Genomic DNA, 24628 nt, shown 5'->3' with positions numbered 1-24628 from the left:
GAGCATTCCCTGGGACTTCCAAGTTCCCCACTATGAAACTTTTTGATCACCCTGGTGCTTTTCTTGGACAGCTGTTGAGTCTTGCCTCCAGATAGAGATATTTGCAAGCTATAAGTGTCCAGTCTCTGGTTAGGAATATATGACTAATTTTACTGAGGCTATAAAGTTAAGTGACCTGCCCATGGTCATACAGGTGTTAAGTAGCAGAGCCAGAAATCAAACCCAATTATTATTATTTTTTAAATAACCCTTAACTTCCATCTTGGAGTCAATACTGTGTATTGGCTCCAAGGCAGAAGAGTGGTAAGGGCTAGGCAATGGGGGTCAAGTGACTTGCCCAGGGTCACACAGCTGGGAAGTGTCTGAGGCCAGATTTGAACTTAGGACCTCCCATCTCTAGGCCTGGCTCTCAATCCACTGAGCTACCCAGCTGCCCCCAGGCCCCTCTTCTAATTGTCTTTGAGCTTCGTGTAGTTCTTTTCTTGGGTGTCTGAAGTCACTTGTTTCTCACTGGATTTCTTGATCATTTTATTGAGTCTAGTATAAACTTGAGATTTTATTTGGGAACTGGGAGATCTGTGATCCATTCAACCATCTTGGCAGAAGTCCTTTGTAATTAGCTTTCTTCACCAGCTTTATCTCATTTCGAATCCTTAATTCAATCTCTTCAGCCTACTTCTCACTCTCCTCAGAGCCATAATTCTCCTATTTCTGCCCTTTCTCCCCTTCATTGTAAAGTTTTTTTAAGAACATAAAGAAGTCAGTGAGTTTCATGTGCATCTACATTGTTCGTCTCTTTAGGCAACTTAACCTTTTTTTTCATCAAAATAGTTCCTCTTTATGTTTTCCAAATCTTATTCTTGAAAGTTTATAGAATTTTACTCCATAGAATCCTATTTCTGTGAACCCTTTGAGAACTGCTTTCCCAAAATTTATGCTGCATATGAAACTATATCTATCTTCTGTTTTCCTAGCACAAATTCTAAAAGAACCATGATCATTACAACCAATCTTTTTTTTGTTGTTGTTAATGACAGAATTACGGAACTACAAATTCTCCTTTTTTCTTCTAATTTTTAAATCATGAAAGACAATTCAAGAAATTATTAGATGCTCTCATTTTTGCAGAAATAGCACAAAAATCAGAATTTATATTAATGTAGTGATTCCTTTTCATCACAGATGATGTCTGATAAAGCATTTTCTTCTTCATAATATAGCCTATAGACTGGGAGTGGAATGCTCTATGCTGGGAGACATAATTGATGTGTTGATGCTTTTGAAAAATTTGTTATAGTGGGTTAAGCATGGTTATTAGGAAGGGGCAAAGTAATGAATTTTTTTAAATTATCAAAATATTAAAAAATAAGTTTTTCTAACATATTTCTGTATAATGGATGGTCTCGCATCAGTATTATATTGTTCCTCTCTTACCTGGTATACAGTCAATTTCCTGAACTCCTTTTATAGTTCCTTTTTCAGTTCAAGATCCTAATTGCAGTTATCTGTCTTCCTCTCAGTCATCTTTCTCTATTTTTTTTGTTGCTGACTTTTCATCACTTGTGTTTCTTCTCATATTCTATTGCTTTCTCCTTTCCTAAGGCTATCCTTTTTATGTACTACCTCCTTCAAGAAGGTTTTCCTGATTTCCTCAGTTGTTCCTGCATATTACTATGCATTTATTTTGTTTATATAATCTGTATTTACTTGTCTGGGAATATGTTGAATCTCCTGCTATTATGGGAGCTCCTTGAGCTGTTCTACTTTGGTTTTTGCTTCCCTGGTGCCTACTAGCACAGTACCTGGCATTTGGAAGGCATTCAGTATAAATGCTTGTTGTTCAGTAAGTGGGTTTCCATCAGGATCATTTGGGTACATGAATAACTAAAAAAGATTTCACTTCTTATGTTAGAAGGTGAAATATAGAGTATGAAGTAAAAGGGACAAAGGAGAGATAAAAAAAACTAGGTGCCCTTGGGATATTTGAGGCAGGACCAAATGTTAACAATTAGAGGGAATTAAAAAAAGCTCTATAGAGGAGGTGTCTGCCATCTGATTTGAGATTTGAAGATGTCTTGAGAATTTCAAATCATTCTAACCCTTACTGTTGCATTTTTTTCATAGGTCTGAGTTTCCTTTCTTTTTCAGCTAATACATTCATGGAGAGAATATATATATTATATATTATATATAGTAGTGTAGTGTATAGTACACACACACATATAGTAGTATATATGTAAATATATATGAATATATATATAATATTAACTTAATAACTATGATAAATATATAACAGTTGCATTTCACAGCCAGGCTCAGGAATAATCAGGTGGGATCCACAGTTGGAAAAGATCCCATCTCAGTGATGCTGAAATTGTCCCCATAACTTTTAAAACCTCCCTCGGTGATAGTTCAGGATTACACTCCATCTGAGTACCTTGAAGCTTTTCTCTTGAATGATGGATTACCAGCATACTGATCAATGATCCATCGGACAGCAATACCTGAATTAAAAACTCAAAATAATATTAGTTGCAGTCCAAAAAGCTTTTACCTCAAACAATACTTTCCATTTTACAGAGGTAGTGATTGTTCACACAGAACAAAAGTTATAGCTAAAGGAAAATGTGCAGAAAACGGGTTAACAATTTTGTAGGGAATTAAATCTCCACTGACAATTCTTTGATTAATGGTGGCTTCAGTACTGAGAGAAGAGGAAAATACTTGATTGGTTTCTCTTAGTTTCAAAACATTCATACCTTTTACCTTCAAATCCTTTACTTAAAAATTCATTACAACCTTCAAATCCTTTACTTAAAAATTCATTACAACTTTCTGTCTTAACTTTTAATGTTCCTACTTGCTTCACAATCCAAATAAACTTCACTCTGATAGATGTTCCATACTATATTTAAAGTTTCAAAAGTTTAAAGGAGCTTGTGAGTACTTCTTGACTGAAAAATCTTAGTTCTTAATTGCTTCTTTCACTCTTGACTAATCACAGAACTCTTTAATCAGCTAGGAAGGTCTGAGTTTTTCAAACTGTAAAGCTCAGAATGTCACATTTAGCAAACAGGACTGAATTCTAATGTTATTATATTCAGAGCCTGAAAAATTTCCTAAGTCCAGCACAATTAAGAATTAAGATGTTATTTCCAAAACAACATAAGCATATACGTACTGTAATCTTTGTGATCAGCCAAATCTGTCACCGAAAAAAGGGAAGTAAAGTGAAGTGGGGGGGCGTGGTTTACTGGGACAGAGGCAGAGGAGACAGATGAGACAGTCACAGAGCCTCTGCCCCTGAGGTAGGGGTTGGGGGAATGGCATGCCTGAAGGAAGAGAGAGAGGCCATGGGTTTTCCCAGAAAGTCAGAGAACTTGTGCCCTTTTACTTCCAAGGAATTTGGACAGCATTTGAGTTTGGATTTTGGCAATTTAAAATGAGAACTGGTTCCTGTCACTCACTCATAGCCACATCTCATGCACACACACAGGGTCTTTCTTATTTATTTTTTGAAACAAGTCTTTCTAGCATCCCGCTAAGCACCCAGTCCAAAGACTGCCCTTCTCCTTAAGAAATTTTGAGACAAATGGGAAGGAGTGGGTGGGTAAGTCCAAAAATCCTACTCTTTGTCTCTGCTGCCCCCAAAAGAAGCATCTTTCTTTTCAGGATGGAGGGGGCCTGAGGCCAATGGTGAGATAAGGTAGATTTCCCTTCTTCCAAGCATCCTTGATGAGAGGGATGGGGGGGCGGGGGCGGGGTGAGAAGCAAGATTGACTCAGACTAAATATTTAGATTTGCAAGGGCAGAGGCGCCATGGACTTTCCTGGAAAGTCAGAGGATAGTCACTGAGTACAACAGGGAACTCACCCGCAGATATCGTGTCCAGTGTTTGGCAGTTGGGGGATACAATCAGAGGAAAGAAGAGGAAGATAGGTTCTAAGAGTCAAGGAGAGAGAAAGAGGGTCTCAGAAAGTCTCATGATCAGACCAGTTTCAGGGAACTAGTGTTGACTTGGCCTGGCCTGAGAGTGGGTGGTCATACCTTACCAGCCCCTAGATTTCAACACCATTTGTCAGTCTGACTAGGGGTTCAATTCGGGAGACAAGGAGACCAGAGTAGGGTGGTATAGCTGCTTATTGAAGCGGCAAGGGGCCCCAGCACTAAGAAGAGTAGTGAAGGGGTCCCACGGGAGGGGGTGGGGGAGAGAAGCAGCAAGGGGGAACCCGATACCAGTAGAATTGACTGGAGAATCCCCTCAGGTTGGAGAAAGGAGAGGAACAGCAAGGGGGAACCTGATGTCAATTAGATGGCTACAGAGTCCTTTTAGCGGGAAGTGGGGGGGTGATATATAGGGTCTTATAGGTTTGGGGGAAGGAAGGCAGTATAGGGGCAACTTGGATAGCCTCTACTGGTTGTCTCTAGGGAAGATGAGCTACTTGGATTAACTTCATTGGATGTTCCTGAGGGAGGTGAGGAGTCCCTGTCTTTGGGGTTGGGGGGTGGTTCTCAGGAATGGAGAATCCTTATGCTCAGCCAAGCAAAACAAGCTGAGAAAGTCCTGGGGATCGGTAGATGTTGGGAGGATGCTATGGTCTGTCATTATGGATATGTGTATATATACATACACATCCTTTTTCTTTTGCATAGAATTAGTAGACATAATAAATGTTGGGTTTTTCTTTTGAAACAAATAGTGCACTATCAGCTTTATGCTCTCTTAGAATCTCTTAGCTGCAAGTCTTTAGACAGGAATTTTTTTTCCCCACCACTATCCTTTGTTCTAGTATCAGAACAAAATATTGAATGACATAGGGTGGCTATAGTTGTTTATATCCCATCTCAACAGACATAAATGTTTCAGCAACTTCTTTATAACACTGTGGTTATTGTTTTCTAGGCATCTTGCATCTTGCAGTTGATTAAGTATATTCAAAAGCTACAAACAAAGGAAGTACCAGTGGCAGAAGAGGTGATTGCCCTGTTTGCTGGAGAACTGAACCCCGTGGCTCCAAAGGCACAGAAAAAAGTTCCTGTCCCAGAGGGGTAAGTCTTCTATATCTGGTGTCAGTATATGACTGGATTATCTTGAAAGCACAAAAGTAGATATTTGTAGTAACATTTCTTCTATGATTAGTCCTAAGCTGAACCGATCTCGCCAACCAACCAGAACAGCGTAAATAGTAATTCACAGCTTCAGTTTTAGAGTAAGAGGGTAGAAAAGGAAGCAGTTCTCTTCCTCAGATTTGTTAAAATGTTGAGATCTTTCTGATTAGACAGAGTACATTTTGTGGCAAGATATCAGATACTCAGCATTTAAAAAAGATGACATTTTTATGTGTTACATAATTATGTTGCTCTTGTTTAGTCTGGACCTAGATGCTTGGATTAATGAACCTCCTTCAGATAGTGACTCTGAAGATGAAAAACCCAAAACCATTTTTCATGATGAAGAACAAAGACATTCTAAGCATCGACAACCTGAGATTGATGAAGAGGAGTTGGCCAGGGTAAGCAAGCTACAAAATTCTTGTTCATAGGCTTTTATTTAATGACTTTAATTTAACAACTCATTTATTTACTTTCTTTAGAGAGCCTATAGGGTGACAGTGCTAACAGTCATTCTCATTTGAACTATAGACATATCACCAACTTTACTCAAATTGAGAAACTCTTTTCAAGCATTAGTTTCCTCACCTTTAAAATGAGGAGGTAGACCTCTTTATCAACTGTAGTTCTGAATTTAACAACTAGCATTCTGCTGATGGAACTTTATATTCTTGTACCAACTGAGTAATTTTCTCCAACACTTCCATTTTGTCACTATTTCTTAAAAAGATATTGAATCTTCTTGCTTTTATATGTTACATTCATTAAGAACGTTTTTTTTAAAAATAGCTCTGTATAGTATACCCAAATCATTTTCTATTCACAGGCTTCTTTTTGAAATAAACAAAAATACCTTTTTGATAGTTTTTCTGTTCTCTTTATAACTAAATAGATGTAATCTTAGTTCAGATAAGAGGCCTTGTTTTGCTTTTTAAATAATTCTCTTTAGGAAATATAAGTCTTTCCATGTTGACAAGAATTTAAATTGATTTTTTTCTTACATTTCAGTCTAAAACCAAATATTAGGGTATTTGTTTGCTATGAATAATTTCCTATGGCAACTGTGAAATCAGAAGCAGACATTTCTTTAGATACAGATAACCCTACATAAGTACTACATTGACCATAGTTTTTAGTATTAACATACATTATGGATTAAGTCCAATACTTATAGGATCTCAGATTTTATCTGAACGAGTATTCCTTCTGTTCATATAGATTCCAACCTTTGTCTGCCTTTTATAATTCAATTTGGTAACCATTTTTTAAGTGCCATTTGTGTGCCAAGCATTGTGCTAGGGACCAGGGTTACAGAAAAAGTGAAAACAGTCCCTTTTTATTCAGTAAACATTTACTCTATGTCAGGAATTATGCTAGTTAATGAGCTTACATTCTACTTGAGTGAAATAGCATGTACACAGCTGTGTTAATACAAAATAATTTTGAGGTGAGCAAAACGTTAATGGTTCTGGGAATCAGGAAAGGCTTCTTGGAGGAGATAACACTTGGACTGAGCTTTGAGTAGAACTAGAGATTCCTAGAAGCGAAAGTAGAAGGCGACCATTCTAGGTATGGAGGCCAGCCATTGCAAAGGAACAGAGGGACAAAATAGAATATGAGGGATGGAGACTAGGCCAATAGAGAGTCCTATTATGTGTCCATCCTTCTAAGAATGAGCTACTCTGAACTGAGCCTTGTCCTCTGAAGATGAATATACAAACTTTTTGACATACCTGTCAGGAAAGTCTTTCTACTTTGACAGACCTATAATTTTTTTGGAAAGTCCTTCAAGAATCTATGGTCACTTTCATACCACAATGAAGCTATAGAGTAGGTCTAGATTGAAGGATTATAGATGAAGCCAGAAGTAAATTGAGCTCTTCCAGATAACCATTTGCTTTGTTCTCTCCCTTCAGAAACTTGTTCTTACATTTAGGCTGCTGAGGCTTTTCACACTAACCTATTTTTGTGTATTTTGCCTTCACTTCCTTACTAAAATAAGTGAAGAGCTCTGCCTCTCCTGAAATAATTGGTCCATTTTATAGTGCTTTTTATTTAATAGCATATTAAAGATATTATGCAAGGATTGCTATTCCACAATTTACATGTAAGCAAATAGGTCATCTAGGCAAAATAACTTAACCATAGTCATAACTGGGACTCATCTCTAGTGCTCCCAGATCTTTGACTCCCAGCATATTCTATCATCTCTCTATGAGAGAAAAGATTAGAAAACATGAGAGAAGGTGCCTTCACATGGCATCTTATAAATGTTGATCAAATTGATTTGAACTTTATAGATTTTTCTAGTACTTTTTGTGGAAAAAAAACCACAGACTAGAATTTTAATTTAATTTTGAATATGGCATTCTTTCATCATGTTGAAAACTGAATTAATCATAGTAAATCATATCTAAATTAATCAGGTAAGAAGTGTTCCAGGTATACTTTATAATACCCAGCCACTAAATTAAACTTTTGTTGGTTTGTTCCTTTACATGTCATATTTAATACTGTGTCTCAGCGCCGGGAAGCACGGAAACAGGAACAAGCCAACAATCCATTTTATATCAAAAGTTCACCATCACCTCAAAAGGTGAGTAAGAGATTGCTTTGTTAAATAAGTTTTCTGCATATAAGGCAGTGGTTAAAACTAATTCTCAGTAGTAGAATGAATATTATCCTATTTGTTTTCTCTTTCTAAGCATTGCATTTATGTACATGTTGTTTGACTTTCAAATGTTCAAAATAAATTAATAGCCTTATGTTTAATAACTTAACAGAAATAAAGTGGCAGTTTTGTTATTTTAAGGCAAAAAGCTAAAGGAAATTTTGCTAAATTTCAAACATTTAAACATTGATATACCTTTTGTTTTATAGTTCTGTATAGTGTTATTCCATATAATCTCAAATAATTTCTTTATAAGAGAGTATCCTTCTTCATTTTATCCTAGAATTTGAGTAATTGGTTCAAGTTGTGTGCAGTCATCAAGCTTCTAGAGAGTAAACTCCCTTTCACATCAGATTCTAACTTTCCCCATTTTAAAGTTGCTTTGGCCAAAACTTTTCTTTCAAAAGCATGGAGTGTGCCTAGGCATCTTAATCTGGGGCTTTTTTTTTTTAAGTTGCTAACTGTATTTGAATAGAATTGGTTTGCTTTGCAATCCTAAGTATTTTTTTTTATGCATTTAAAAACATTATTCTGAGAAGGTTCACAAGTTTCATCAAAAGACTGCCATAGGAGTCTAAGATACAAAAAAAAGTTAAAGACCCCTGATATTGAGCCTTCATTCCTTTACTTCAAGAACCTTTTAGAATTATTCTGTCAGCCTTATCATTAATAGTCTGATGAAATTGACAGCCTCTATGGTGTTAGAAGCTGTTAGGCTAGTTGGCTCAGTCTCTTGGTTCTGATGTTTACAGTGATTATATTATAGTCTTAAATCACTAGACTGCTTGTCCCTTTCTGGCATAGTGGAGTCATTAAGCCATATTGTACTATAAAATAAATGCTTGCTTATTGCTGAGCAACCTTTCTCAGCCAACATCTGATTAGATTCTACATTATAATTATCCATAAAATTGGCCCTAATGTAAAGATAATTCTAGGGTTGTGACTTAAAATCTAAATTAATTGGTCGCCAAGGGAAAAAAAAAACAAATAAAATACCCAAGTAAGTGGAAATTTATGGTAATTTTAATTAATATAGAGGGAAGGATTTAAGGAGAAATTTCTCCTTAAATTTCTCCTGCCTGGACTGTGCTGGGGGTGTTCAAGATTTCCACCACTAGGTCTCTGAAGGAGATAAGGTTGGAAAGTAAAGGAGAAAAAACTTAGCCAAAAACTCACCACCAAACTGGGCAATAGCTTGTAGCCACGTCAAGATGCTGAAAAGCCCAGCACACTGCCACCAGCCAAATCTCCACCGCCAAAAGGTCCTGGAGAAAGGAAGTGAGCCACATTTATAGACCTTTTACCCTTGTGTCCCCTCCTCTAAATGCCCATTCTTTTTTTTTTTTTAAACCCTTACCTTCTGTCTTGGAGTCAATACTGTGTATTGGCTCCAAGGCAGAAGAGTGGTAAGGGCTAGGCAATGGGGGTCAAGTGGCTTGCCAATGGTCACACAGCTGGAAGTGTCTGAGGCCAGATTTGAAACTAGGACCTCCCATCTCTAGGCCTGGCTCTCAATCCACTGAGCTACCCAGCTGCCCCCTAAATGCCCATTTTTTAGTTCTCATCTTCTTTGATTAGATTATATCTTTTGAGTTACTTAACACTTCTTTGTTAAATTCTCCTTTTGTTAGTTACTTGACCTTTTATAGTTACTTAGTTATACTCTTTATAGTTATTTAGCACCTTTTTGTATTAAGATCTAAAAATAGACTTAACTTAAAGTTCTAGCTTCATTATAAAGCAAGAACTAAGTACCTTCATTGTTCAATCAGGAGATTATAATTCTATCTTCACCATAATGTAAGATCTAAGTAGGGTGGAGTAATTTAAAGTTCACACTGACTAGGCAGTTAGCTTTGGAGCATTGCCTAGGTTGTACTACCACCTATGTCTTCTTTTTATTCCTTACTGTCCTATCAGTGATTGTGCTTTTACACACTCCAGAGAGATAAAAGTAGTCAGCTTACAAGTCAATTTCAGTTTTCAGATGTCTTCTAATAGTTCCAATTAGCTCTTTAGTCCCTAAGAGTTGCAATGCATGATAGATTCTAGCTTAGTGAATTGTTCCCTCTAAACACAATGCATCTAGCTCAATATCCTTTGAAGGGGATCACAATTAAAGAAAATCGAAAAAACCTCTTGCAGGTGTTCATTTCTATACTGCATGGTCATAACTCAAAGCAACTTTTACCCTTCAAATTCTATTTGAGTATTATATTAAGCCTATGATTACATTCACATAAGTGATATTTCTACAGTGTGCAAATGGTAACCCATACACATTTTTATCCTGTGTCATTCTTGTCCTTGTTTTCCTATACACCTTCTATGCCGAGTTCCACCATACTGGGATCCTTTTTCTAGGACTCTTGACATTGAGTGATTACTCCTATAGGATGCATACTGTTTATTATTTCTCAGCCTTAATACATAACCATTCCACTTACTTTTCTCATCATTTATCTTTTTTTTACATATTTTCTGCCCAGCATGGCAAAAAGTCCTTGGAAGTAAGGGACAACATATTTATTGCAGCATTCGTCTCTGTTCATTAACCTGAGATTTTGATCCTTTAGACTTTGTGATTCTTAATTTTTCACAGCCATCATCAGAAGATGACTGGTGTTTATAAGATGGTTGCCTTTGGGAGACTCTGAGGATCATTAAAAGTATTGTACAGGGGGCATCTGGGTAGCTCAGTGGATTGAGAGCCAGGCCTAGAGAGGGGAGGTCCTAAGTTCAAATCTGGCCTCAGACACTTCCCAGCTGTGTGATCCTGGGCAAGTCACTTGACCCCCATTGCCTAGCCCTTACTACTCTTCTGCCTTGGAGCCAATACACAGTATTGACTCCAAGACAGAAGGTAAGGGTTATTAAAAAAATAATAATAATTGGGTTTGATTTCTGGCTCTGCTACATAACACCTGTATGACCATGGGCAGGTCACTTAACTTTATAGCCTCAGTAAAATTAGTCATATATTCCTAATCAGTATAATCAGGAGGTTGTACAAGATGACCTACAAGGTTCCTTTTAGCTCTGAATCTGTAATCTTGTGAATAACCCTGTATCTTAATCACAGTAATACATAGAGAAAATTTCAGAGTGATCTATGTGAAATCCCATTGCCCTGACTAAAAGTCCAGTGCTCTCTTTGCACTGCCATTTAGTATCTTCAGTCCTCTCACAGAGCTTGACAGTCACTCGGGCCTGTGGATATATATCTCTGTGTATGAACTTTTAAAGAATCTCAAATGTAGAGCTTGGTATCCTTATTATATTTTCATCTTGTTCTATCAGATTTGGATCTTGGCTCATTACCTAATTATCCTTTCCAGCTTTGTGTTTTCTGCAGCTAACGATGTTTTCTGTGCCTAATATGTAAAAGAGCTTCATAATATACATTTACATTAGCTTTTATGATTGTCACCTTTTCTCAAAATAAATATTTCCATACAATCTAACATCACATTGATTCAGAGACTCCCATTTTTCATGATAGTCTTCAGTCAATTCTTTTAGGGTTCAACTTAATCATTAAAGAATATTCCCCTTTTGATCATCTGTGTGATGGGTTCTATGTAAGTTTCTATGGCTCCAGATGTACAGGGAATAATAGGCTTGGGTATGCAGATATATTCAGCTTTGTTTGCTTGATGTCCTAACGACAACAAGTTTTGTCCTTTATCTTTGTAATCAATTAAGTAATGTTATACTTATTGCTTAGACAAGTTGGTTTTCAATAATAATGCTTTTGAAATTTTAATTTATCCAGCGATATCAGGATACTCCTGGAGTTGAGCACATACCTGTGGTCCAGATTGATCTCTCAGTTCCCTTGAAAGTTCCAGGTAAAGAATTAAATTCAATATTTTCAGAAATTGGGATATCTATTTCTTCCTTGATGCCAAAACCAGATTCATCTGAGGGTCCCTCTCCTAATTCCAAGGTCACAAATGAAACTTTATTGTAGAAGAGTTACTAAGAAGACAATAACATAAAAAACTGCCCATGTTAATGAACTTAATTTCTGAAAAAGGTGTAATAAATGAAAGTAAAATTATTAAATGTAATAATTTTTTTAAAAGACCATGGTTGCCATTTATAAAATTAACTCTCAAGTCAGGAGTCTGTTAGTAGCTCTAACAATTAAGATTTTAATAAAAATGGAGATATAGAAAAAAGAGAAATGTAGTAAAGGGACAGAAAATATCATCTATCTAAAATAATACCCTGAGCTAAATCAAGAAACAAGTCAAGTTGCCAAAGTCCTCAAAAAAACCTTCAAGTGCACAGCAAGCACCGGAGCTCCTGCTCCAGACCATCTTCCACTGCCTCACTAACCCAGGGAGAAAGAGAGAGAATACATCTGGCCCCACACCTTTTATCCTCTGTGCCCGTATATCCCGCAATGTATGCACACAAAATGGGATGTGGGGTAGGAAAAGCTGGATTAGACAAGCCTGGGAATGGATTCTGTCTACACAAAGGAAAGGAGTTATGTAGTGATAACATTTCTGGAGAGACAACATATGGATAGTGAGTTTCTCACCTCAAAAATTGGAAAGACCTGAGTCCCTGTAAGGAGTGACTCTGACTTAAACTCTCATTCACACCCTCTTCTCCCCCAAAATTAAAATTATCAATTACAGAGTTGCTACAGATATGCATTGACTTACTAGGAATTCCTTCTATCAACAAGGCATAAAACTCTTAAAAAAAAGTTTCCAGGCAACAGAATTTTCCCCTTGGAAGACTCTATGACAGTCATTATTTGCGTTCCTGGGCTAATCAGGATTTCAGAAGGCAACAAAGTATGCCTTAAATTGTTAGAGGTGAAACCCAGTTGCCCAGAGTTACAGAAAACAGATTTTATTTTTTATTGTAGATTTTACTTTTATTTATATATATATATATAAAGGGAGAATTACATTTCTTTGGCAAACTGAGTTCAGCAAGGAAGCAAGTTCAGCTCAGAAAGGAGTTTCCCACCTGGCTTTTTTCAATAACATATTGTCAACAGAATATTGAGAAATATTAAAAAACTTCACCATTAGGAATTGCAACTTCCTTAGCAAAATGCATAGAACACCAGAGGCCTTCATTGCCAAATCCTATAAAAAGAGATTAAGGCCAAAATGAACTTCTTTACTCCCCAAAAGGATGAACAGTAAATAATCTTTGTCTCTCCCCTAGTTTGATACTATCCTTTGTATATAGCAGACCCTTAATGAATGATTGAATTAATAATTCACTAATTGATTCTCATTGCCAGAATTTGTTCAAGTGCTAAAAATCATTTCACAAATGGTAGTGAATGATAAATATTATAACAGTATTTATTTTTAGCAAAACTTAAAATGAACTTTTATTTTCAGTATGATTTTTGAGCCATGTAAATTGTTAACAAACTGCAGTCACTTGTATAGCCAAAAATCACTATCCTTTTTTTCTGGAGTCTATTAGTGGGTTCTAATGTTTGGCAACTTTTAATGAGTACTGATAGAAAAATTTATGAAGGCTATATAATAAGAGGTTGGCACTGATGAATATTGATTTCTTTTGAATTTTGATTTAATTTGAATTATAGGTTTACATATTTACTGGTTTTATGTTGATAAAGGATTTTGTCTGAGAAACTACACCTTTGGGTTAGAATGGTACCATTCTGGTAACCAGAGCAGGATTTGAGTGATAGACCCATGAGATTTCTTTTCTTTTTATTTATTTATTTGTTTTTAGAAACCCTTACCTTCCATCGTGGAATCAATACTATGTATATTGGTTCCAAGGCAGAAGAATGGTAAGGGCTAGGCAATGGGGGTCAAGTGAGTTACCCAGGACCACACAGCTATGAAGTGTCTGATGTCACATTTGAACCCAGGACCTCCTGACTCTAGGCCTGGTTCTCAATCCTCTGAGCCACCCAGCTGTCCCCTTCTTTCTATTTATTTATTAAAGAAAAATTTTACCTTCTAAATTGACATCTTTTCTATTTGAATCACCTTCATTTTCAAGTATATCTCTTTCCTCTCCACTTTTCAGGAAAGGTATTACTATACCTTGTAATAAAAAGATTTTTATAGGAGTAGGGGAAAATGAATCAACAAAACTAGCACATTCATAGTATATTTTACTCTTATAAACCCTGCAGCTGAGTGGTGCAGTAGATAAGAGTGTTGGTCCTAAAGTTGGGAAGACCTGAGTTCTAATTTGGCCTCAGATACTTATTAGCTATAAGACTCTGGGAAAGTCAATTAACCATGTTTGTCTAGTTTTCTCATTTATAAAATGATCTGGAAAAGCTCAAACCAAACCATTCCAGTATCTTTGCTGAGAAAAGCCCAAATGAGGTCACAAAGAATCAGATATTACTGAAATGACTGAACTACATAATATCCCAACCTTTGCAAAGAAGGAAGATAAATTTTCTCAACTATGATTTGGAGCCAAGTTGGTCATTGTAATCCTTGTGATTTATTTTCAATTGTAGAGTTTTGTAGTAGGGAGCCTGTAGTCCCATTTATCCTGAAATGATAAAGAATAAGTTAAATACTCAATATTTTATTGAATTGTTAACATAGAATTCTGGCACAAGAGCCAAATCCAGCCCACTACCTGCTCCCCTCCCTCTGACCCTTGTTATCTATTTTAACTAGCAAAGGGTCCATGATTTGCTGACTCCTGCACTAGATCATATAAGTGATTATCATTGTCTTTGTCTCTCAACACTCTCCTGTATCTTTTGGCCCAAAGGGAATATCATAAACCATCACAGATTGTTAAGAGTTGGAAGAGACCTTTTTATGTGAAACACAATGTCAGAGCTTCAAAGAATCTTAGAAAATAGATCATCAAATTTTAGAGTTGAAAAGTACTTTAGAGATTATCTGATTTATCCTATCACTTCATATGTTTGTTTGAAAGAAATAAGAACTTCAGGAGGCTTTTGGGCAGGCAAAACTGAGTAGGAAGTTAGAATACCTTGAAAGATAAAGTAAATCACATGTGAATGATGTTCAGATTCTTCATTTGTTTCAAACATATTAAAAAATTGGCATAAACTCTTCCCGTTTTTTGCCACTTACCTAAGTAGTATCTTGGATCTCTTCTACATCTAATATTTATGAATATATTATTCTCTCAGCTCTTCACAAAGGAGTTGATGATGAGAGCGCCCAACAAATGTTATATAACAGGGTCTTATCACTAGCAATGCTTTCTCCTGTGCCCTTCAGTTCTCAAAATAAATGCCTTCCCTGTTTTACAAAGTTGTAATTAAGAGCAGACCTACTGCATCTTGATTGAGAACAAGAAAGGAAGTCCAGTAAACTTGCCTTCAGCACCTGTGTGAAGCACTACTGATACAAAAATAAATGGGGAATGGCCATTGCTCAGTGGATAGAGTCTAGCCTGGACACAGGAAGACCTACATTCAAATATGGTCTCAGACACTTCCTAGTTGTGGAACCCTGAGCAAGTCATTTAACCCCCATTATTTAGTTCTTATCACTTTTCTACTTTGGAACAAAATTATAATATTGACTCTAAGATGGAAGGTAAGAGTTTAAAAAAAAAAAGAAGGCAGTCCTTTTTGGAAAATGTTTATAGTTGGGGCAGGGAGGAGGTAAGGAAATAAATATACAAATAACTATATCAGAGAGAGAAGGTCTCCTCCTAGACCAGGGAAATGTTGGGGAAAGAGAAAATACTTTTACCTCTAATGGTGGTGTCAAAATCTGCTTTCCAAAGGAGCTTCCACCTGAAGTGCCTCTTGAAAGAAGGAACAGACTTAAAGAGATAGAAGGAGGAGATGTGGGGGATAGTGAAGGCTGGGCTGCAGCATATGGTAGTGCCATGCCACCATACCTCCTTCTTATAAACATGTGTGCATGGACTCCTCCCCCCAACAAAGAAGAGATTGGGAACTGGAGACGAATCCTTCTATACTATCTCTGTTTCTTTCCTTTGCCATTGCTATCAGGGAAACTTTGTGGGTCACTATTCTTGAGTTTAGTGTCTTAACAGGCTCTGAGCCCCACCACTTATAACAATAATTATATCCTCTATAGGTATTCCTATGTCAGACCAGTATGTAAAGCTTGAAGAAGAACGGAGACATAAACAAAAACTTGAGAAAGACAAGAAAAAGAAAAAGCAAAAAAAGGAAAAGAAAGGCAAGCATCGCCGGCACAACTCACTTCATACTGAAAGTGATGAAGACATAGCCCCTGCACAGCAGGTGGATATCATCACTGAAGAGATGCCTGAGGTTAGTGTCCCACATGCTCCTCCCCCTAACACACTGCCCTCTTTTTTCCTTGCTTTTATACAGTAGTCATCTTTTCTGGGTAAGGCATAGAGCTAACCCATTCATAGTATAGCTGGCTTTTCCCAGGTTTGTGTTTCTGTAGCCTCCCCTGGAGTCACCATTGCCTGAGGTCCTGACTTCTCTTCTAGAACAGGACCCTGCTGAATGACATTGGTCTGCTGCTCCTGCTTCCTTTCTATTTTGACATCTTTAAGGGGAGAAAACACTGAACCAGAGGCACGAAACCTAACAAGAAAGCAATGAGTCAGTTGTGATTGGTAACAAACCCATATCACACCTTTTGACTAAGCATCATAGCTTCCTCATCCATTGCCTTCTGCTGCATCACTAATATTTTAACGTACATTTCACTCAGTAGTAATTTTTACATAGAAAATATATAACCTATATGGGGCATTACTTAAGCTTTAAATAAATTTGGTTTGGGTAGTTTCCTCTCCTAAATCATATGGTCAGAATATCCATATTTGGGTCTCAGCAGTAAATTCTGCTGCCCTAGTATGTATTGGTTTCTTGAGCACCAGAGTAGGATCTTTTCTTTTGCATTTGAAAGTGCAAGCATTAACTGGATAGATAGCTTTCAGCCTTTTCACATAAAATTAGAGTTGTAGTCTATCTTTTTATTAGGGCTTCTTGGATTCTAAAGCTATTGCCATTTACAATGGATGGTTTCTGTGTAAACAGACTGGCTCTATTTTATTTTTCTCCCCTAATTTTCCCTTTTCCCCCGCCCCTAGAATGCACTTCCAAGTGATGAAGATGACAAAGATCCCAATGATCCCTATAAGGCCCTGGACATAGATTTGGATAAGTAAGTAGATGGAATTCTTTGGTCTTTTGCATATTGGTTGAAATGCTTCTGAAAGTATAGCAAACACTTATGTTATTTAGGGGCTTTCATGGTGAGGAAGGTTAAACATTGAACCATAGACAGTAGTTATGAGTCATTAGAGGACTATCTGGATCAGCTGGTCCAATATCTTTGTTCAGGAATGATTCCCCTCTGCAATATCCATAGTCTTGAGCCTATACTCATCACCTAACAAGGTACACCCCATTCCATTTTCTTACATCCTTAGGATTTGGGAATCTTTTGATTTTCAACCAATTGTGAAATTTTGCTATCTAGAACAAAGCAGAATAAGCTTCCTTATTCTTCTATGTGGCAGCTCTCTAAAAATTTAAAAATCATGATTATGAGCCCACTTAATCTTAGCTTCTCTTCACTAGGAAAAAACATCTTAGTTCCTTTAGTGAGTTTTCATAGGGTATGGTTGTAAATCTGCTTGTTATCCTTGTTGGAGCAACTAGGTGGCACATTGAATAATGCCAGGCCCGGCATCAGAAGGACTCCTCTTTCTGAGTTCAGGTCTGACCTAAAACACAAGCTGTGTAGCCCCAGGCAAGTCACTTAACCCTGTTTGTCTCACTTTCTTCATCTGTAAAATGAATTGGAGAAGGAAATGGTAAACTACTCCAATATTTTGAACAGGAAAACCCCAAATGAGATTACGAAGAGTCAAACATGATTGAAAAATGACTAAACATCATCTTATTGTTCTCTGTATATTCTCCAACAAGTCATATGTACTTCTTTCTAAAAATGTTTCCAAAATGAAAAGTTATCATAACAGTTCTTTGATTGAGCCAGGTGACCTCCATGAGATTTTCCTATGTACAGTATAGGTTTATCATCCAGCTCACTTTGGGCCAGACCTAACAGAATGAAACTCTAAGGTTTCTTCCCCTGAGGCTTCATTGGGTGCCTTAGATCTGTATCCCAAGCTGCATTCCTCCATTCCAGTAGCTCAGATAGTTGGAAGTGATACAGAGCCTGGGCTGACAGTGTCCTTTCCCAGTTCCTGCTCCTCCAGAGAGCTAGGTAAAGCTCATTCCTCTCTGCACAAGGGGGATGTTCACTGACCTCCACTCACCCTGACATCACTCCCTTGGACTCTTGAGCAAAACAGCTGGTTCCAGATATCTGAAAATCTTAAAACAATTCTGTCCCAATGAAGCAGGTGTTAAAAGATGGCCTTGGAAAAAATCCCGTCAGGGAACTGGTTTTCATAATAACACTGATAAATAGGTGCTTTTATTATTATCCACATTTTACAGGTGAGAAAACTGAGGCTAAGAAAAATAAATTGATTTGCCTGAGGTCTTAAAGCTAATATGTTGGTAGGGAACTCTAACCATAGAAATTCCTTCCACCAATCCAGATCAGCAACTCCTTTGTAACTTGCATTCTTAGAGGCTTCCTTGGAATGACTGAAAGGGTAAGTGATTTGCCCTTGAGTCTACAGTGTATCAGATTCTTCCAGACTTCTCAGCCAGAACTGTGTTCTCTCCAGCATCTTGCCTCTTGTGCAAACCTTAAAGCACTACAGAAATGGCAGAATTATTTACCTGAGCACCTTATTCCTTGGTTATTAGTGTTCTTTTCTTCCTCTTTTTTTTGTCCCAAGAACAGATACAAACAGATATAAAATTTCATCTTTGGCATGAACTGTAAACCAAGAAAGAAGTATAAAGCTAACTTCTCGTACTAGTTTGGAAAATATTCCTTTTAAATTTGTTTTGGTTCTGTGATCTTCCTAAAAAAATCCTATAGTAGGGGAATCTGTGATGAATAATAGCACTCTCCTTCTCAGTGTGTCGGTTCTAATACTAGCTTTATTATTGCACCAAACATGATGAATAGAAATTTTTCTATTTAGGCTTAATAACTGCTGTTGGTTTGCTAGGCTTAAAAAATGTTTCCCTCATAATAGTAGCTTTCATAAAAGCCAGAGCCATTTTACTGATGGGATATTTCTTTTGAAATAACAAAGCTTTTATCAGCCTTTCATTGAAAAATAATGTATTTAGCACCTAAGCATCCTGGTAAAGAGGAATAAAGCAACAGGCCTAATGGTCCATTTTTTGCAACAAGATTGCAGGTTGCTTCAGGCTACCATTTTTCTATTTGTTTATAGTGGATAAATTTATGGAAAATCTTGGTTTTCACATGGGGAATGAGTAGGTTTTAGCTTTACCTGGATTTTCCATTTAAAGACAATTCTGCATTCCTGGTTCTCTACCAAGCAGTAGATGGGAGTTCTTTTAAAGCACTCTTTAATCCTAAATTGCTTGTTCATAGTCATAATCCTTTCTGACTTTTCAGTTGCCTGCTGTGGAAATTATTAGAGAATCATAGCTTTGAATTAGAAATTAATAGCACCAGTAAGGTCCTTAAACAGAAAACGTCCTTGAAATGCTATATAAAGAGTTCTAAATCAAAGCCAAAGGTAAATTTATGGGAAATCTCATATTAGAATTCTCTCTAAATTAAATGATGTACCCAGTTGAAAATGCTTGGTTCTTCATACTATATCTGTCCATTCTCTTCCCATCTCTTCAAACCCATTAGCCTCAGTCTGTCTATCACTTGTTCTCATAATCTCTGTCCTCTTTCTCTTTCTCTCTGCTCACATTGCCATGTCTGTCTCACACTCACATGCAGTCTGGTTTCAGGGAAGCCTCCCAGGTAAGATATCCCAGTATTTCAGCATTCTTTGAAAAGATTGGTTTGTTGCCCCTAAAACTGTGTTGTATAACTTCCTAGGATCACACGTGGACTTATCACAGCAGAGCCTGACCTATGGCAGCCACTTGTTCTTAGTGATTTTTCTCACGTGATGGAAGTCTCCCAGAAGGCCAAGCATATTATAGTTCTGCAGCAAGTGATCCTTGGGAGTTTATAGTATTTTAAAGTCAAATTAGAGCCGGCTTCCTTCTGCCTTCTTTACTAGTGATACTAAAATACTAAATGATACTCAAATAAGCAATTAAACTATATTAATGCTAACCTGAAGGTTTAAAACTTTGAATTGTCTGACAAACCCGAAGAATACTAAATGGGCCTCCCTCAGCTTTATCTTTGTGATACATGCTATCTCAGTGTTTATTTTTAAATGCAAAGCCCTCACTTACAGAAAAAGAGTGTAATTCTGAGGGTCTATCTGCATGGTATATGAGGGTTAGGTTAGAATGCCAGGTGGTGATTAATACCATCTACCACTGCTTCTACAGATAGACAGTTGATAAATTGGAGTAGGTGGAGATCTTGTTTATAATTCATTCTGATCCCCAGGCTTGAGAAAAATAAAAATACTAGTCTCTCCTCTGATTGTAGGCATAGTTGTTTTATCCATCTGGTAAGGATCTAATGAGTTACTATATAGCTTGCTTTGTATGGCAATTTGTGTTATCTCAAGTTTAAGTTTTTCCTCTTCTATACCCTTATGTCTTTAAGGATAATATGTAGCTTATGAGGCTCTAACAGTGTGTTTGTGTTCCCATACTGTTTCTCTTGAAAGTTTCATTTGATCTGCAAATATTTTCATTATCTTCAAGTGAGTGGATAAGGTTATTAGAGTTAAAAAAAAAGACAGTCTGGAGTTTTCAAAATGCATGCAGGGAGAAATAAGTCTCTGCCAGTGCCCAAAAGATTCCCTTTGTAACCCTGAAGTATGCACATGTCACAAGTTCTGGTGAATAAATGGGATTTCTAAGCAATATCTATTTCATTAGAAAACACATTTTAGAGAACCTTGTGAATGTTCTGAGAATTAGAATGGTCTCTGTCTCCAAATATTGCCCTTTTTTCTTTTAAGGCCCTTAGCGGATAGTGAAAAACTACCAGTCCAAAGACATAGAAATGCAGAGACCCCAAAATCCCCTGAAAAAGAAGAAATTCCTGTGATAGAAAAGAAGAACAAAAAACCGAAAAAGAAAGAGAAGAAACACAAAGAAAAAGAGAGAGAAAAAGAAAAGAAAAAAGAGAAAGAAAAAGAGAAAAAGGTAATTCTTGCTAGTTTCTTGACATCTTAGACACTAAACTCTTTGAGGGGAGGAGCTATGTCTTCTTGTTCTATATTTTCTCCCAGTACCTGCCTGGTATGCCTGGATTATCATAGTCTGATTCATGGTGGAATGGTGGGTTGGGGGGGGGGGCAGGAAAAGGAAGAGTAAGGATGTAAGACTTGTGTTCTCTGGGCCTTGTTTTTATTATCCATAACTTTGTATTACCTACCTCAGAGAGCTGTGTTGAAGAAAGTATTTTGTAAACTTTGCAGTGTTATAGAAACATGAGCTGCAGTTATAAATCATGACTATTTTGTTTATAATACTTGTGAAGCTGCCTCTGCCACATAATTTGTTTACAAAGAATCAAATATTGGCTGCAGTTTTCCAAATTGTTTTTGACTCAGAAGTGAATTTGTGCAATTTGCTTTAGTTAAATCTCTTCCGGTCTTTCGGAGTTAAATAACAGAGTGGTACTCTCAGAGAATTGACCCTTGCCACATACCAACAGGTTAGAAAGGCTTCAAGTAAAAACTAAGAGAAAACTGTAATCCTGTCCAAGGAAGCTTATCACTAGAAAGTTAGTCACTGGGTTATGAATTTCGGGTGGATCATGGCAACCCAAGATGCATATTTAAAAAAAAAATACAGATTTAGATCATCCTCATTTCTTTCTGTAGTGACAAATGCAGGATGGTGGAGAGAGGGATACAGAGGGTCATGGTAATTTGACATGGACAAGCTTAGAGGCTTTCAAGTCCAACCAGCTCTTTATACAGTTGAGGAAACTGAGTCCCAGAGAGGAAAAGTGACTTATCCAAGGTCACCTAGGAGGTAAACTGCATTAAAATTTGAATGGGGGGGGGGCCGGGACGGAGTGCAGCTAGGTAGCTCAGTGGATTGAGAGCCAGGCCTAGAGATGGGAGGTCCTGGGTTCAAATCTGGCCTCAGACACTTCCCAGCTGTGTGACCCTGGGCAAATCATTTGACCCCCATTGCCTAGTCCTTACCACTCTTCTTCCTTAGAACCAATACACAGTATTGATTCCAAGACAGAAGGTAAGGGTTTAAAAAAAATTTTTTTTTGAACCTAGGGTCTTGTATTAAAAATCGATTGCTCTTTCTAGTACACAACATCATATTTTACACAACATCACTATTACATACACAACATCAACTATTGCTGACATGAAAGAAAAGACATTAATGACTAAAAAAAGTTGAGCCAATCATATAGCTGAGGTTAAAGAATAATCATCAACCTAAATAATCAGACAACCTAAATGCTAAACTGGTCATTGCTGAAACATTGAATAAAACATTGCTGAATCAGAGGAGGGCTTCCAATATACTCAGTGGCTCCTCTGAAGGATGTATAAAAGAAGAACAACATGGGCAAAAACTGCCCAACATAGGAGGGCAGAGGAGTAGCAATCTCTTACCAGTGAAGAGGTTATATCCATACCATTCATATCAGAGACTCGAAGTATCCGCCACATTTCATGTTTCATTAGATATTGATTCTCAGTGAATCACCAAACCTATCATCTCTGGTTACAACTTTCTTAGAAACTTGTTTATCTATATAATCTTGAGATACATCTTGCCTTTAAGGCTCTGTTTTGTTGTAACAAATGCTGTTTTTAAATTCTACTCTTTATTTGTTAGTGAGTTTCATGAACAAAATGAACCAAGTCCACAATGGCAATCTCATTATTAATTAAAGTAGATGTTGGTAAGTTAAGTAAAGTGTTTTGTGGGGGGAAAAATGCCTCCAGAATTACAACCTGAGTTACTGTACAGAACCCTGGCAATAAAGAAGGGATTACTAAATATTTCTTGTTCTTTGCCCTCCTTCCCCCTTTCTTTTGACAATCCAGATCAGGAACCACCACTTTAATTTTGTAACATCGTGAAAGAGAAAATGAAAGGAATATAGGGAAATTTTTAGAGATAGGGACAATAAAGATACACTCTTCTACTAAGGAGTCCAGATAAAGAGATATTTATAATTTAGGAACCAGATGGGAACATAGCCAAACAGTTTTCTTCTGCCTTTCTCTTTTTCTCTCCATGCTAGTAAATCATGTCTTAACAAGATATGAGAGAAAAAAGCCAAGTAATTTATTACTTCATATGTTTAAAAAAAAAGCCATGATCTTATTTTTCTTGTTGAAACTTCATTTCTTCTTTATTTAAGGGGGAAGACTTAGACTTCTGGCTTTCTGCTGCTCCTTCGCCTGCCTCCACAGCACAGTCATCTGTAAGTGTACATAGCCCAGAATGGCCATTCAAAGATAAAAGACATACTCTCTTAGATTTGTCTCAACAATGAGTGCTAATATAGTTTTGTCTAGAAATGATTGGCAGTATCTGTGACTCCATTGAATTGTTAGGAAGTTCACTATATCCCTTGGGCAAGTGTTTCACTAGAGTTGTGTAACTTTAAAAAGAAACCAGACTGGTGCCCAAGGAGTGATATGTCCATTTGGATGGTACAAGCCATATATCGGGCAAGTCACTTAACCCTCATTGGCTAGTCCTTACCACTCTTCTGCCTTGGAACCAAAACACAGTATTGATTCTAAGACGGAAGGCAAGGGTTTAAAAAAATCCATGAACCCTTGGTTTCATGTTTCAAGGCTTCTTCTAAATATTAAAATGTATTTGCCATCAAGGTATTTTTTGTCCAAAATTTATGTTGTCTTAGGGGTCTTTGCAAAGCAAGACTTTGATCATCTTTTAAATTTCCCCTTGGTATTTCACAAGCTGATGGGCACATAAGTGCTTAGTAAGTGTTAATTTGAATTATTTCCACCTCTACAGCCAAAGATAGTCATAATTGGAAAGGAGAAGGTATGAAACCCTAACTTTCACATTCACTGTTGAATGCGGAACTACTGCTAGCTTAGGAATTACTTGAAGTGTATAAAACTAAAAAGTGAAGCTCCAGGCTATTAAGAGGTAATGGTTTAGCTTTGTTTGTCACAGGAGGGAATAGAACTTCCTGAAACTATTGTGCTTTCCTTGTGGGTGTTTATATGTGCTTGATTATATATGATTCATTTGGTTAAAACAAACATTTTATCCCCTTGTGCAGATAGAACCCAGTATAAATACAGTTATGGCTGTGGCTGAAGGCTATGAGGAGCCTAAAAAAGAAGAGAGAGAAGATGAAGACGAGGATGAAGAAAAAGTAAGCAAACTCCAAGTCTGTGGAAATAGAAACAGTTGTTTATGGAGCCTTGTTCTTAATGGGCTCTTTAACTTATGAACTCTGCGTGGAAGTCCCAGGAAGAAGTATGTTATCTTCCTCCTGAGAGTTCTTGGTATCAGTGTGCAAGTCAAACATAGATTTTTTGGACATGGCCAATTGGGAGAAAAAGGAAATATATTTTTTGTTAATTTTTAAAAACTCTTTATTTAAAAAAAAAGAGAATGACCTCAAAACAAATAAATAGACAATAATAAATAAATAATAATAATGGATAATAAATAAATAGCAAATCACTTAACCCTGTTTGCCTCATTTCCTTATCTGTAAAATGAAGTGGAAAAGGAAATGGCAAACCACTCTAGTATCTTTGCCTAGAAAGCCTCAGATGGAGTCACAGAGAATCATACATGACTGAAAAACAACTAAACAAAAAATGGTTGGATGG

The 24628-nt window shown here is 36.9% G+C and overlaps 1 protein-coding gene across 2 annotated transcripts in view; it reads left to right on the top strand.

Annotated features, from left to right (window-relative positions):
- Positions 1-24628, top strand: part of AP3D1 (adaptor related protein complex 3 subunit delta 1) — a 170876-nt gene that overhangs the window by 131271 nt on the left and 14977 nt on the right. For both annotated transcript variants that reach the window (XM_007489313.3, XM_056820692.1), the window contains 9 exons: positions 4904-5049; positions 5372-5513; positions 7637-7708; positions 11562-11637; positions 15859-16058; positions 16856-16929; positions 20777-20963; positions 23167-23229; positions 24067-24162. In XM_007489313.3, the coding sequence (XP_007489375.2) occupies positions 4904-5049; positions 5372-5513; positions 7637-7708; positions 11562-11637; positions 15859-16058; positions 16856-16929; positions 20777-20963; positions 23167-23229; positions 24067-24162 (1056 nt within the window). The remainder of the gene's footprint in view (positions 1-4903; positions 5050-5371; positions 5514-7636; positions 7709-11561; positions 11638-15858; positions 16059-16855; positions 16930-20776; positions 20964-23166; positions 23230-24066; positions 24163-24628) is intronic.

The sequence above is a fragment of the Monodelphis domestica genome, chromosome 3 (assembly GCF_027887165.1).
Source record: "Monodelphis domestica isolate mMonDom1 chromosome 3, mMonDom1.pri, whole genome shotgun sequence".
In the NCBI taxonomy this organism is placed as follows: domain Eukaryota; kingdom Metazoa; phylum Chordata; class Mammalia; order Didelphimorphia; family Didelphidae; genus Monodelphis; species Monodelphis domestica.
This window is presented reverse-complemented; position numbering and strand designations above follow the sequence as displayed.